Source organism: Tiliqua scincoides, chromosome 6 (genome assembly GCF_035046505.1).
Source record: "Tiliqua scincoides isolate rTilSci1 chromosome 6, rTilSci1.hap2, whole genome shotgun sequence".
Taxonomy (NCBI): Eukaryota; Metazoa; Chordata; class Lepidosauria; order Squamata; family Scincidae; genus Tiliqua; species Tiliqua scincoides.
The window spans coordinates 20383584-20399746 of NC_089826.1; the positions used below are offsets into that span (position 1 = coordinate 20383584).

General features: G+C 42.4%; 1 protein-coding gene across 1 annotated transcript in view; it reads left to right on the top strand.

Annotated features, from left to right (window-relative positions):
* BANK1 (B cell scaffold protein with ankyrin repeats 1) overlaps positions 1-15654 on the top strand; it is a 260530-nt gene extending 244876 nt beyond the window's left edge. The window contains exons 14-20 of the mRNA XM_066632324.1: positions 370-438; positions 4138-4310; positions 5608-5671; positions 7213-7242; positions 9677-9747; positions 12019-12064; positions 15304-15654. Coding sequence (XP_066488421.1) covers positions 370-438; positions 4138-4310; positions 5608-5671; positions 7213-7242; positions 9677-9747; positions 12019-12030 — 419 coding nt within the window. The 3' untranslated portion in view covers positions 12031-12064; positions 15304-15654. The remainder of the gene's footprint in view (positions 1-369; positions 439-4137; positions 4311-5607; positions 5672-7212; positions 7243-9676; positions 9748-12018; positions 12065-15303) is intronic.
* The last annotated feature ends 509 nt before the right edge of the window (positions 15655-16163 follow it).

Here is a 16163-nt window from a genome sequence, read left to right on the forward strand (position 1 = left end):
TTTTGGTCACCCTGGTATAAACACGCAATATGTCTCATTTTCACTTTCCATAACGCTCCATGCATTTTTTGTTTTCCAGTTTTTTCACCATAACGTTTGATAGAAAGGAGATACTTCACTCTGGTGATTTTTTCATTGCATTCTGCTGTAAATTCCACATCCAACTGTATATGACATGATGATATTATTCCTTAAAACTGCTATTTTACTGCATGACCCCCCCCAGTGTGTGTCACCCCCCATGCACATCACCTGGTGTGGCTTGCATCCCCCCACCCCCTAATGACATCACTGGATGCATGCTCAGAGATCAGGACTTCCTGTTAATTGTGCTACCATTATGCTCTCCTAATTTGCTTTTGCTTGTAGTTTTTCAGCAAAAGGCAACCAGAATTCATACTACTGATGCAAAGCAGTTGTATGCTGTCAGAAAACCAGGTATGGAACCTGATTCTGTTGTTTTTTACTGCATGGGGGGGGGATAGAAACTGTTTAATGTCAGGACAGAAACTCATTTCTGGTCTTCAAACTATCACCCTGTATTACTGGTCATTATTCCCAACACAGCTCACAATGCAGCATGTCTACATTTTAGGGGACAGATGTGTATCATCCCTCACCTATTATGATCTCACTTATTATGATAAAGAAAACTAACATATTGGCATGAAACCAAGGTCAGACCTTGCAGAGTGGTGGGGGTTACATGTGGAAGTATGCAGCTTACCATCTAGGTTCTGAAATGGTATAGAAAGACTGCACCACATGGTCTGTTTACCATTAAACTCAATTCTAAATGGAGATGGGCAAGCTGCCTCTAACTAGCTTCAACTGGATTGGCTCAGAATAAGCCATTTTAGTTCCCCTGAAAATGTAAAATAGCTTATATCAGTACCAACCTGAAACTGGATTGGACTATTCCATGAGCCTCTTTCCTCTCTCACCACCATCCAAGGGCCTCCTTCCCCCCCCCCACTCACTCACCAATTGTCAACCCCCACCACCCCCTTTTCTCTCTCCCTATTTTAGTAGCAGCAAGTGGAAGGGAAATCTTCCCTCCCAGTACCAGGCATGCTGATTTGCAGCAAAACATACATAAGTAGCCCCTGGAATTTGTAGTTTTGTCAAGTGCTCTTGCAATGTCTGTAATCCTTGAGGAAACTATATTTCCTAGACCTACTTGAACCTGGCACATTGTATAGCAACTGCCAGGCACCAGAGCAGGGAAGAGGAGAAGCCTCAGTGAACTCTAGTTTTAAAGTCCTAATTCAGAAAACTGGGAACTCCTAAAATGATATGGCTTAATTTTTGTAATCTTTTGTTTTTTACTGGGGCAATTACAATTTAGGATTAAGGTTCTAATTTTTATTTTAGAACATTTATATCCCACCTTTCTATTTGGACAACCAAAGAATCAAGGCAGTTAACGCTCATATTTAGAACAATAAAACCACCAAGAAATACAATTAAAAATAGACACAAAGTAGCATCCTACCTAACAACTTTTAAATGGCAAAAGCAAGCCGCAATAAAAAAAAAAATCTTAAAGCCAATAGGGAAGATTGTGCTCTTACTTCAATCCTAATCCTATGCACATCTACCCGGAATAAGCCCCCTTCAGTTTGCAGAATTTATTTCTGAATAAGCGTATATAGGATTAGGCTATAGGTGTGCAATTAGGGGCCTTGTAAGGAAAGTACTGGGCTCACAACTATTTAATCAATGAGATCAGATTTTCTATTTGTTTATTTTTTCTTTTAATGTACAATGAGTTTACTGTAACCTTCAAGCAGCATTCTAACATTTTCCTAGGTGATGATTAAATATATCTGCTGGTCCAAGGTTATTGCTGTACAAGTTCAGATAATTACTAAACATCAATCACTTGCTGAAACAAATGTATTTTTAATATATTGGCCAGATTCTCTACAGCAGAATAGTCATGTGTTAAAGCGTCTTTGCACTGGCACAAGGTCATAAATCAGCATTAATATATTGTCATTGTACCACTGTTCTCCCCCCAACTCGCATTATGTTATTTATTTTATTGTCCCCTAACTGCTGCATACGAACTGCCTTAGATTTCCCATGATGAATCTGTTGGCAGCTTATTGGGCGTTACTGTTCATTATCAAGCTACAATTGATTGTGCCTAGCTAGAGTAGCTATCCTTCCTTACATTAGCCTCAGTAGATTGTTGTTGTTTTTTTAAGCCCTTCTTGTGACACTTACAGCCCAATCCTATTCAAAGCGTAGACTGGTGGAACATGTATTCCGCTGACACAGACTGCTGCAAAAGCGCCATAAAGCACTTTGCAGCAGTATAGTGAGTCGGTGCAATAATGGGAAGGACTGTGCATGAGGGGCAGAGACCTAACAGAACAGGTAAGCTCTGTGCAGGTGGTGGAAAGGGTGCGGGGGTTGAATGTGGTGGGGGAGGGCTGAACAGGGAGGAGATGGGCATTCTAAAACTGAACAGGGTGCCAGGGGAGGGTGATTTAGCTAAGAGTTCTTCTGGTTTAAAATGGCTTCCAGGAGGAGAGATGTCCTTTCAGGCTTCTTTTATATATCCATTTTGCTGGAGTATAGTTGAAAGAAAAATATAAAATAAACATGAAAGTAAAAAGAAATTATCCCATTTTGGCAAGTGAACTGTTTCCATCAATATTTTTAAATATGGAAACCCGTAATTACACAGGAGACAAAACCCAACAGAACCCAAGGAACAGAACCCAAGGGATATTGGGAAAGCAGAACAATAATGGAGTGGAACTTGGGAAATCCTAAACATTTGCATCCTTGGGGGTGGAGGTGGGAATGAGGAATCTTGATGATCTGGCAGCAGACAAGGACAAATGACAGAGCATTTGTTCACATTTCTCATATTTTTTTCTGACTCATCAATATTATGCACATTTCTGAATGGTAGGCAAAATCAAGGCTGTGTTAAAAACTACAGGTCCATTTTGTGATGCCAGTTATGCTTGTCTATGCTGGATAGATGGAGAGAACCCAGCACAACATGGCCCTCATCTTTGGGAAACTGTTGTTCACGCGTTCCGTTGCTACGAGATGCTGTCTCAGTCATGCCATGTTTTTCTGTCCTTGTCTTCTGAACCATAGTCTTAATGTAATGTGTCAGTATTTCCTTTCCTGAATTTCATAATTTGTTAATGGTACAGTGCTATCTACAGCAGAAACTCATATGACAACTAAATTTAACAGAGGGTGAATTAATCAGGCAAATTGCTATGAGACCCTTCATATACCAGGATGCCCCTCCCCATTACAGCTGGGTATTGGTGTCTCACTGTTCTGTGTGGGCAGCATTCAGCTCATTTATCAGAACAGAAAGCAATCCAGGAGTTTATTGGTATCCCCATACAGAATAGCTGTGTGGTGCAGCTACATTTGCAACCTAGCTAGAACACAGATTCAGACCCTCTAGACTGATCAGGACAGTCTATGGGATGATTGGATGATTGGACAAGGGATGATTGGATCTCTCTGTTTTAAACTTCTTACAGTTTGATTTCTGACCTTCTCTCTTCTGCTAAAAATCCTCATATTTTTTATTGTGATGCAGCTTCTCCTTTCTGTTACTGAGGGCCAAACTAGACATGATGTTAAACTTGTAGTCATCTAGTTTGGGAGGCTCTTAGAATAGCACCTTAGGACCATAGCGAAAGAGTAGAGGATGTTAAACTTTCACTCCATACCATCCCCCTGCCAACCTCCTCCCCATGGTTATCTGCCCCTATTAACCCCTAGTAAAAATCTTCAGGGACAAGTAGCCACTTTGGGAGGAGGTGTTTAAAGGGTAAACAGTGCGAAGTTAGACACTCTCTACTTCTATATCAAGGTCCCAATCCAGATCAGGGTCCATCAATATTTTCGAAGAACATTCCCTTGGTATTTTGGAAGGAAAAAAAACCTAAACTAGATCATGCTTAATGTTACATCTAGTTTGGCATTAAAGCATTTACTATTCAGGTTTGTGTGGCAGATTAAGCCAAAGAGTAACTATTCACAGGCTGGTCATTCCCTATATTTCTAGAATTCATGTTCCTTTTAAAATGGATGTAAATAAAGACATGAATTTGCCTTTGTTCTAATTGTTCACATTTCCATCTGCAGTTTATGGTGACAAAATCATGTATACAACTGTCAAGCCCTGCATCCCCTTGGGACAAGAAGAACTAGTCCTATTGCAGGAGCAAGTGAAAAAGGGAACTATGTCTATGGATGAAGCACTGGAGAAGTTCAAACAATGGCAGAATCATAGAAGTAGTTTAGAAGCCACCCAACAGGTAGAATTCTAAAAGGAATTGTGCATGCTTATGAATTTTCAACAATGTATGTCTTGGTTCGGAGTGCGGTTTCAAGTTTTTCTCAACCAGACTTGACCTTCTAATTCAGCTGAGGTTGAATATGCATGTGGAATCTATGAATGGATCCTCATATGACCAGGATATGAACCAAATCTGAGACATTCAGATCAAGTGTGAAATCCTAATGATCACATGCAGATAAGTTTCTCATAGTCAACAGTGGGGCAAAATAGCGCCACATACACTCCTCTATTAGAGCTTCCCTATAGGACAAAGGGATTATTGGCATGCTGACAATCACAGTTTAGAGCCTTGCAAACAGTTCAAATGGAACTCATGCTCCAGTGGATGTCCCATTTCACTTTGGTAGAGGGAGCACTTTCCTGTGAGCCTATAAGGAAGTGACCCTTTTGTTAAAGGGAAAATGGAAGCCCTGATCTACTTGGGAGCTCCATGAATAGTGGAGCTCCCACATTTACAAGGAATCAGTAGATCAGGTGAGTATCTCGTAACCATTCATATGTTCTTCAGTTTAGGCCACTTCCATTTCCCTCTGGAACAGGAACAGGGGAAAGCAGAACTAAACAGTGACGGGGCAGGGGAGGGTGGAATGGGGTGGCAATGGGGGTGGAGGAAGTGGAAGCAACCCCCAAAACCTAGTTCCCTTCCTGGACCCAATCCCACGGCCTGGCGCTAGCAATTTTGCTAGCTCCAGTCCAAGTAGACCCCTCCGCGCTGTGGAGGTTTATCCCCAGGTAAGGGAAAGAATGCTTCCCTATGGAAGTGTCCCTATCTAGACACCTCCACAACATCCACCTGCAGGATGCAGTGCAAGCCATTTTGGTATTACTGCATTGGTGGGAGGAAGGATAGGATTGGGACCCAAATAAGGCTGAACAATTTCTTCCTACTAGCTCATTATTGCTTGAATGGTTGTAAAACACTGTCTTCTGATTAAGGCAGTGAGGATCAAGGCAAATTCTCTCTATGGATACTAATCATTGCCTTTGGCCTTGAGGAGTGGGTGGCAGGGCTGGCGATGGTGCTTTATCTGTTGTTAGAGAAAACTTTCCACAAATCCTTTAGTGTCAAATGTTACAAGGATCATAAAAAAGCTGTTTTTTCCATGTCTTTAAAAATGTCTTCCTGTGCTAAGAAGCTTAAGTGTGCAGAATACTAAGAAGTTCAACCCCTCCAGCTACTCATTCATTATTTTTAACAATCAACTGCTCCTATTGATTTTTGTTGTTGTTTGTGTGTTTGTTTCTCACTTAAGGAAAAAATACGCCAGCTCAGAGACTCTATTATCAGTAAAAAACCGGAGGAGGAAAGCACGTATGGTAAATTACATTTAACTAGCATTTCAATAAGCTCAAAGAGGGAACTGTAGAATAAAAAAGGCCAGACTTGTACTGGGGCCTGAATCAAAGCACAGTGAAGCCCACTCCAAGGCCTGTCCCTAGTATTTTGGATATTTTGGAGCTCTATTCAGTTCTTATCTCCCCAAATTCATGGACTATGATGAGAAGGAAAGCAGGACCATGTTGGCTAGTCACATGTTCCCAACTGTTGTATGTGCTAGCTACACCACTAGGCCTCCATTGTATCTGCCATTCCCATCATCACACATTCACTGTACAGCAGGCATAATGCTTGTATTGTGGTTGGGTTTTTTGTCACATCTGTAGACATATTTCCCCATAGAGGAACACAAATACTACATATCCTGTAATTGTGAGTATTGGTATGGGATACTAACTTGCTAGGCCATTGGTTCCCAAACTGTGAACTGGGGCTCCCTGGGGAGCCATGGAAACCAGCCAATGGAGCTACCAAATTCTTGTGAATAACCCATCACCCTACACAATGTACAGAATTGTAATGGGAAGCCACAGCCAATGGTCCAGTAGGTCAAGGGAACTGTGAGTCAAAAAATTCTGGGAACCACTGTGCCAGGCCATTGAAGTTGGGCTTGTGTTTCTAGTAGCAATACAGTATTTTTGAACCAGGGTGCTTTACAGAGCTGAATCTTCTGTTTAGTACAGGAAGTCCCAACAAATGAGGCAGGTCTCCCTAAGAAATCATAGAGAGTTGTCAGGGGAATCACAGCGCTTGCCCTGAACTTGCCCATTTTGTATCTTAATTAGGTCTACTCATCACCTCCTGCCACCCTCATATTCCCTGGGGCCATTTCATATAGGGACCCCTGAACATGTCTCCACGTGGTCAGAAGCCTTTGGGTAACTTTAACAGTAATCCGTTTTGAGACCTTCTATGGCCATTCATAACCTATACTATGGCCCTTGCTCAGGACTGCCCCTCACTCACCCAGCTGGTCTCCTTTGGCTTCCACATATAGCAGCAGAAAGAAACAAAAAAGCAGAAAAAGTAAAGCCACAGTGACTTTCATGTTCCTCTCTTCTGTGGAAAGAAGGAAGCAGGTGCATTTGGGGGGAAGCAACAGAGAAGGGAGACTGGAAGGGAGCTCTTATGGTTGCCCCGGGAGAGAAAGAGAGATGCAAATTAAGTTACAACTGCCTGCTTTAAAGAGGTGATCTGAAGCACAGTCTGTCTGTAGCCCAGTGCTCTCTCTTGCCAAAGTGCTCGCCAAGGGGAGAAGAAGTTGTGATGTGCATTTCTCATGCACATAGTTTGGTGGAGTAGCTTGTCATTCTCTCGAAGTGTCCTCCCCACCCTTCAAATGTAGCTATTCTATTGAAGATTTAGGCTGCAATACCCTGAGTGCTGTACTAGCACAGATATACTGATAGCACAGATATGCCCATGGTGAAGAGGGGCCAATTGCCAAATCAGGAAGTGAATAGCCAAACACTCCATGGTCAGGTATAATAACCATTGTGTTTTTCCCTGTTCCTCACAGACAAGATCTCAATCGTTCACCATCCAAACGGTAAGTGATGCTAGCTTGATCCCAACATTTATAACTACAATTTGTTTACAAGGTTTTTCCCCACCTCTGGAACTAATAATATTTAGCAATTGGATTGTGCTTCTGAGTGTGCAAGCATGTTGCATGTCTTGATGAACAACTCTGTAAGGCAGTGGTTCTCAAATGTTTAATGCTGGGACCCACTTTTAGAATAGGCATATGTCAGGACCCACCGGAAGTGATGTCATGACCGGAACTGACATCACCAAGCAGGAAAATTTTTTACATTCCTAGGCTGCAATCCTACCCACATTTATCAGGAATAAGTCCCGTGTACTATCATTGTTAAAAACATATACACAATAGCCTGTTAAAAGTATAGATCTCTAACATTTCCCCAAATGCAGTCACATACTATGGTAGCATTAAGTCTACTATATTAAAAATAAAATATTGAAATGAATGGGGACCCACCTGAAATTGGCTCGCAACCCACCTAGTGGGTCCCGACCCACAGTTTGAGAAACACTGAGGTAAGATATGGAGCATCATTATCCCCACAGTGCTGCTGAGGTTGAGGAGTGGCTTGTTTAAGGCTTCCAAGTGAGCTAACGGCCGAGGTGGGATACCAGCAGGACACATCTTGATTTGCAGCTTAGGCTCTGCATTACATGATATTTCAGTGAACTGCTTCTTGAAGAGAAATGTAATTCTGCAAAATTGTCTCCTTCAGTCAAGAATTAATTTTGGCTGGCCTGTTGAGCTTACCAAGAATCAATGTGTAGATTCAGTGAATTTTTCCCCCCATCACAAATGGTTGTGATTTGTTTGGTCTGTAATTAGATATATTTAGCACTCAGATTTTTCTACAGCAGTGAATATAGAACTGTGCCTTTTGCAGGTGAGACAGTACATGATTGGCTCTGACAGAAGACAACCCATTCTCTTGGAAGCCACACGTTTGTATTTTTACCAATTACATAGAAAAACAAAGCATCCACCCAGATGCTGTGTGCACTCAGTGAACTGGGTGCACATGTGTAGCACTTTGTCAGAGAAGAGGCCATTTGCACCAACCAGCTGCTTGACAGAGAGGAGGAAGTGAGAAGGAGATAGCTTCTTAACCCACCTTCTTAACCTCCAGAACAACTGCTCCACCTCCCAAACAACTGCTAATGCCACTTTTCTAGTTGGGGCTGTGTCCATGCAGCCTTGGAAGATGGATGGGGGGCAGGTTTGCACATGCAGCATCCACTTCAATTTCCTGATTGATTCCTCTCTCTCTCTCTCTCTCTCTCTCTCTCTCTCTCTCAGGTTTATACACTGCTACACAGCCAATTTTTTTCATGTTGTTAATATTTATATAAACACTTTTCAACAGAATTAGTTCATAAAGTGGTTTACGTAGTAAAATAAATCAATAAATGGTTCCACGTCCCCAAAGGCCTCACAATCTAAAAAGGGTGCAATAGAGACACCAACAAAAGCCACTGGAAAGGATGCTATGCTGGGATGAATAGGGACAGTTCCTCTTCTCCTGCTGAATATAAGATGGCACCACTTCGAAAGCAAGAATAAAAACAACAGTTCTCCATTTAAAAAGAAGATTCTACAAAGAAGAGTTTTTAAAGGAACAGTTTAGCCTGCCTTCTTGAAATGAAGTGGAAAATTGTCATGCAAACCCACAAGCAGGGAATGTCACAACTAGGCTGCTCTCACCAGGGAGACCCAAGAGTCAAGCTGGATGTTTGGGCCAAGCTAGATATAAGGGGCAACTCTGTGTTTGTTAAACATGTGCTTGCCCTGTTCACCTATAGAACAAGAAGGCCTACTAGTTCATACTAAAAACACATAGGGGAGGCAGCAGTTTCCCCCCCCCCCATTACATTCACCTTTTTAAAGCAGTTTTCTTCCTGCCTGTCTCTCTTCGTGTATCACAGCCAGGCTGGGGCGAGAGCGCTTAAAAGCAGCATAGAGAGAGTGGGAGGCTCACAAAAGAGAGAGTTAGAAGGGGAGGGATATATGGGGAGGGATATTGTAGAGTAAGTGCTCCTCTGAGTAAGCTGTGCCCACATCTATATGCCCTGTCTCTGTATTAAGTTGTAATACAAAGATCTTTATACCAAAATGCTAAGAACTGACTTTACCCAAAACAACAACTAGCATTATAGATTGAAAAATTCCTCCTACAGGCTTTAAGACCACATTCATCAAGTTTAGCTCTTCCTAACATTTCGCCCTTAACTTTGAAGGGCTTTGTCAAAGGCCAAAATATTTCCTATTTCTTCTGTCCTTTAACAAAGCCCTAAAAAGTTAAGGGTAAAACGTTTGGAAGAGCTAAACTTGATTAATGTGGCTTTAAAGCCTACAGGAGGAATTTTTCATTCTGTGGTTCTTCTGACACCAAAAACTTTGTTCCTAAATAATCTATTTTTATTTTATTTTATTTTTACAGTTTCATTGAGAAGAGGAAGAGACAGCCATGGTGCTGAAGGCATTGTGTACACCAGTCCATTTAGAAAGCAGGTATGGGTACATATTTTCAAGAGCATTGTTTCAGAAATGTTGTCACTATTGTTAATAATTATTAATTTTAGAAGGTGGTCCAACCGCTTTGAATTACATAATCATGGTTTTTTTGGTGATGTATTCTTTATTATGGCAATATTTAAACACTTTTTGTCCTTCCCTACTTTTTTGGAGAATAATTTTTTAAAAAAGTTGAGAGCAGAGCTACAGTAATGATGCTGTACCAGTCCATCCTCTTCTCTTAATGTACTGTACACAGCCGAATTGCTGACTGCATCAGAGCAACCCTGGATGGCTTGAATTGAATTTTGCAAATGGTACTGGCTGAACCCATGGAGGCTCTGGGTAATAAAGTGTATCTTGTTTTAATTAAATTTGCCCCTAAATGTCTGCTTGGGTCCAAATTGCTTCCTCAGCTTCATCCAAAAACTATTCAGGATAGTACAGAGTCCCTTTGACAAATTGTTAGTTTAATGATTACAAGCACTATCCTGATTGCCTGGCTGCAGATCCTTGGAGCTTTCCCTCCCCTGCAAGCATCTTCTTTTTATTCCCTTTAGTGGCAGATTGCTTGTTATTCATCAACTGCCACCACCATGATATGAAAGGATGTCTGGGTATCCATAAGAAGGAGGGTGACTATCTTTTTTTCTGGCAGGTCACCCGTGATTTTAATAATTGTAAGACAGGCAGAAAATCAATAGGGGGAGCTTTCACCATCACTACCCCACCATCCTTTGAAAAGTTGTGTCATTAAATTTCTGCCTATGTGCAATTCTTCTGGGACCCAGGAAAAGCACAGCAAGCCTTAAAAGTGAAAGTATGATTTTTATTAGGACAACTTGAGTAGCAATAAGTCTTTTGAGTGAGCATTACCAGAATCTGTGCTGCCTGCCTGAACAGGTGTGGCAGGTATAGAGGAAGTCCTGAATAAAACCTGCATTGGAACCACTCCAGATTTTGGCTGGTGAGCTATTAGGAAAACATGGCGTAGACCCCATAAGGTGCAGCTTTAAAAAGTGTAACAGGCAAGAAAAAGGAGGGGTAGTCCTAGTAAGGAGGAACATATTAAGAGGAGAAGTTCTGACAATGTGAACAATGTGAACAATTTCAGAAGGTCTGACACCTGTGAACAATTTCAGTCATTCTTACAACATCAACTCCATGTAATTTACATGCAGTAGGCTGTGGAGTGGAAACTGGACCCTGGGAAGGGCAGGCCATAGACATGAGTAGGAAGCCTGCTCAATCAATAACTGGTCTTTTGCAGGGTTGTGATTGCATCTTCTTCCTCCATCCAATTGTAAGAGCAGTTATTAGTAATTGTAAGGAAGTTGCATTGGAAGCAGGTTAACTTGTTGTCTTATGTGCTCCCTGAGGCATCTAGTGGCCCACTGTGAGTGGAAGCTGGACTAGATGGGTCTTTGGCCTCATCCAGCAGGGCTCTTATATTCTTTAGTTCTTAGATTCCCCACCCACTTGGATCACAAGGTAGCGTCAGGCAGCAATTTAGCTACTATGGGAACTATAGAGAGAATGGGTCCCAGGGCTGTAAAGGGAACAGACAGGAGCAGCAGCAGCAACAACAACGGTCTTTTCTTCCACTGCCATGGGAATGGCAAAGCCAATTGTCTTTCTCCAGCTGACCAGTTTACTAACCTCAATTATTATCACTATATTCCAGATGTAAAAGAGATGAGGATGAGGAAAAGCAAATGAATTCCTAAGTGTGGGCAAAATGTTTCTCTAGAGCTCTGTAATGTTTGAAATCTGCAAGATTTGGAAGTGGAAGAGCTCGGTGGTAGAGGGCAGGCTTTGTGCACAGAAGGTTCCAGGTTCAATTGCCAGCACCTTTAAATGATGCAATTTTACGTTTTACACAGTTTTTATTGTTGTTGCTTGTTTTAACAGGGTTAGCTGCCCTGAGAAGCTTTGCTTGCTTGAAGAGTTGGGTACAAATTCCATAAAGAAATGAATGGATCTCAGGCAATGGGGCTTGGAAAGCCCCCTGCTAGGCTAAAGGGACCGGTAGCCAGACACTGTATGAAGAATGTAACAGAAGCCAGTGAATTTGTTTCAAAGTGGGATACATTCCTTGTTGCCTGCCTGCTGCTGTTAACAACATGCTGGGCCAGCTCCAGGTTCCAGGCACTTTTCAAGGCCAGCCCTGTATACGAAACATTAAAGTAGCCTACAAATCGCCCAGGTGTGCGTAGCTACAACTAGATCTATAACTGCATTCATGAACAACTGCACATGTCATTTCAGACTCTGCTTTGAACCCTGCCAGGGATACAACATGTGTCAAACAGAGGTGAGAACATACATTCAATGTGCTTTGCAAATGGAAATAACAAAGGGAGTGCTGCAACAAACCTTTGCATTTCTCCAACCTTAAATTGTTCACCTCCAGCTGTTAAAGGCTCAGACAACCCATTCCAGTCCCCAGAGCCCATGAGAGGAGGGTAAAGAGGGTAATTTGTACCCGGGCCCAAGGTCAAAAAGGGGACCTAGGTGCCAGAGGAGAGGCCCCAGAAATTTCCTGGGATCTTACCTTTTCCAATTTCACCCAGGCTTGCTGCCCACGCGAGATGCTGGGTTTGCTACAGCAAGCATGCAGTAGCAGATGCTGCCACAGGCCATACCTGTCAGGCAGAGGAATGCATATGTGACAGTCTTTAACACAGTGTAAAGTTGGGAGGAAACTGGCCTACTACAGTTGCTCTTTGGCTTATGGATCTGCTTACCTTGAAGGAGTATATATAGGAGCTCAGGAACTACAGCTGCTGCAGAAGCATGTTTTGATGCAGAAAGGTCACTTTCCATTCTAGTGTGAGCCTAAATACGATGGTGCTAATTTTCTGCAATGATTTTCTATATTTAATGGGTTCTAGAAAGACTCTTAAAGGTGTGTTTGGTTTCTGTATTCCTGTATCTAGCTGCCAACACCGTGCAGGTGGATAAACTCAGTAGACCTAGGTCCAAAGGCTTTTCCGGAAGTCGGCACCTTCCACTGCCCTGTTTTGCCCCTACCCCATCCCTATCCTGCCCACCCCCATCACCACTTGCCCCTTGCTCTGTTTTTGCCTCTCCTCTTTGGGAAGGGACCCAAAAGACGCTTTGTACGCCCTGATAAAATTTCACTCAGAGGCCCTGCCAGTCTCTTCCTCCATGTTCTGCTATGGATTTTTACCACTCTTTACCTCAATATTCTGCATCTCCTCAGGTCACTGAGCATGCTTCATATGCAGCAAGATGTCTTTTGAATTTTACATCTCCCTTGGAGTAAAATCTACTGGACTCTATTGTGCTGAAGCTAGAATAAAGATGCTTGTTTCACACTGCATGGGCTTTTGTGGAGAGCTGATCTCTCTCTCTCTCTCTCTCTCTCTCTCTCTCTCTCACTCACACACACACAAACTTTTCTCAGCTTCTTTTTCACATCTTTCTGAGAGTAAGTTCCACAAAAATCCATGGAGCTTTCTTCAGATGTGGATTAAACCCTTAGCCTACAGCTCACTTAGGCTCACTTAGTGAGCCTACAGCTCACTACAAGCCCAATCCTGAACAGTGTGCGCCAGCTTACCGCCAGCACACACTGTTGCAAATGTGCCATAAGGCATGTTTGCGGGGCCCTAGCACAGGGCAGGTGCCAGTGGTAGCCCAGCGCTGGCTGGTGCTGGGCTACTGCTGGGTGGCCACCAGAGCTCCACCACTTGGCAGTCACACAGACTGCCGAGCAGCAGAGAGGTAAGTGGAGGTATGGGGGCAGGCAGGGAGGAAGCATTCCGGGGAGGGGGAGGCGGGCAAAGGGTGGGGAGAGGGCAGGGAGGAGGTGTTCCAGGCTTACAGCCCAACAAGAAGGTTCTTGATTCATCACCAGCCTTTGGGTTGGAGGTGAATCGTGTAGCCCCATTGCAGGACTACTCTCTACATGGGGGAAGGGAACAAAAGTCCCCTTCTCCCTGCCTGGAGCATGTAGAATGTGGCAGCAGTCATTTTCAGCACTGCCAGGCAGCTCAGGATTGGGCTGTCACTGTCTTTCCAGTCTCCCTGGCTCTGCTCTGCTCTGCTCTACTCTGTTCAGTCTCCTCCTCCCCTTCCCCTTTCACAGTCAATTTTCTAGTGCATTTCAAAAGCATTGTGCTGCTCATATTGAAAATAAAAGTCCTTCTCCTGCTTTCTCCAGCCCTGTGTCTCTGCAAAAAATGTAAATGTCCCAATGCACTAGAACTCTATCTGGGAATCAAGGTCTCTTCCTCTTTGACTCCCCAGGGTTTGGGGGCTTTTTGCTCCCATTGGAGGTTTTGTTTTGTTTTGCTTTCAAGTTGCTAACTTCCACAGAGCTTTAGAGTTTAGGAACAACCCAAAAAGTCCATCTTTTTTTGTGGGTGATACTGTTTTGTATGCAATCCTCCTGTCATAGTGGGTGGGAATTTTAGAAACAGAGAAACAGGTAATAATCTGATTTTAATAGGATCTGTCCATTTCACTAAAACTGACTGATATCTTTTGGTAGAGCTTGCTTGTGTCCACCTTCCCTATTCTAGATATATGTATGCCTGAGCTTGTGTGTGTCCTTTTGTATGTTTCTGTTTTTCATCACAATTAGCTAACTGGAACACGTCCCCCAGAATTTCAAAGGTATGAATATTAAGAAGGCTATTTAAGGAGATGGGCAGAAATGCTAATTAACTATCAGATCAGTACAAGATCTAGTATCTGTCATTTAAAAGCCAAGCCTTGCACATTTTGGTTACCATCATCTTCACCTAGAGCAGAACTTGCCAAGGCTTTTATTAATGAGCATGACCTTCTTACTTGGGGCATCTCATTATTTCCTTCTGCAGGAATATTATCCATTTTTAAAATTACCTGGCGGATGCCTCCACCTCCCCACCATTGTGTATACTGCCAGTGGTTCCATGTGTGTTTGTGTTTATGAGCTTAATCTTTAGCACTACCTACCTGCACATTCTTTTCTAATTACAAAATCATGCAAGTACCCAAAGAGGGAAAAATATATACGGTATGTGGCTTTTCAAGTTGTGCCCTGGATTCTTTTATAGATGTCCCAGTTCCTTCAGGCAAAGCTGAACTTTAGCTGCTGGTCTATCACCTTACATTTCAAAAGGTTATTATCTGATAACCTCTTGCACCTCATGCTCCTTCGATCACGTGTACTTGTGTCCCTACCCTAGTTGGATGTATTTGGGATTTGACTCTTAACTGAGGACCCTTACAACAGAGGCAGAACAAGACCAATTCCTCTGTTACCCCTGTTATGCTGCAGGGATAATATCCATAGCTGATAGCACAAGATATGGTTGCCTTTTTTTTAAACTTAGTCTCCACAGTGTAGGCCAGGGGTCTTCAAACTGGGGAGTCGTGACACCCCAACCTGTGAACCCTGGCCTCTGGCAAACCCCCTTTTATATACGCCTCTCTGACAAACCCTGGCCTTCTGGCAAATTTCTGATACAAAATTATTACAAGAATGCTACAGAACCCTTATTTTGGTTCAGCTTGTGCTTTGTTTGTTCTTTTTTCTAGTTTTACAGAACTTCTGTGACTTTTCCTCACCCTGGAGAATTTGAAATGCACCACACATGAGAGGAAGATCCTCTGTCACTGGCAAGCTCCACATTCCACAAATCTTTCATTTTAGCTAAATGCTGACCTCTTCGTCAAAGTTTGTTCAGTCATATGCTTCTTTCCTATAGTGAATCATTTAAATTTGCCTGTATCATCTTTTCCTGTTTACGAAACAATGCACCAATCTGTCTACCTCTTCTTCACTAGAAGAGGATCCCGGTACATTCTGCCAACTCAGATGGACAAAGTGGAGCCACAGACAAGACAATCAAATATCAACGAAGTTTCCTTTTCAGATGCTCTCCTTCTCTCCCCTCTACTTTTAAGCTTGTTAAATAGAGTAAGAACAATGCAAAGTTTTGTTGTTTATATTTTATTTTCAACTTTACTTCTGAAGTTTTAGTAGTTAATTATACTATCTGAACTGAATTTTGAAATGTGGTGTGTGTGTGTGTGTGTGTGTGTGTGTGTGTGTGTGTGTGTGTGAGAGAGAGAGAGAGAGAGAGAGAGAGAGAGAGAGAGAGAGAGAGAATTCCTTTAGGGATTAAAAAAAACTGTTGGGAAGAAAAGTTTCTAAAGCTGTAATCCTATGTGTAGTTATCTAGGAATAAGCCCCACTGATATTGAAACGAGACATATTTATTTCAGACATATTTATTCTGAATAAATATGCATATCATTGCAATGTAAATTATGTTCCTCTTGTTGTGATCATAAACTCTGCAGAGTTATTGAAAACCCAGTTGTCTGTTTTCAGTCAGATCAATTCGCAAGTGTGCAATCAGGCACAAGGTAAAGAGGAAATAAGAGGTGGAAGG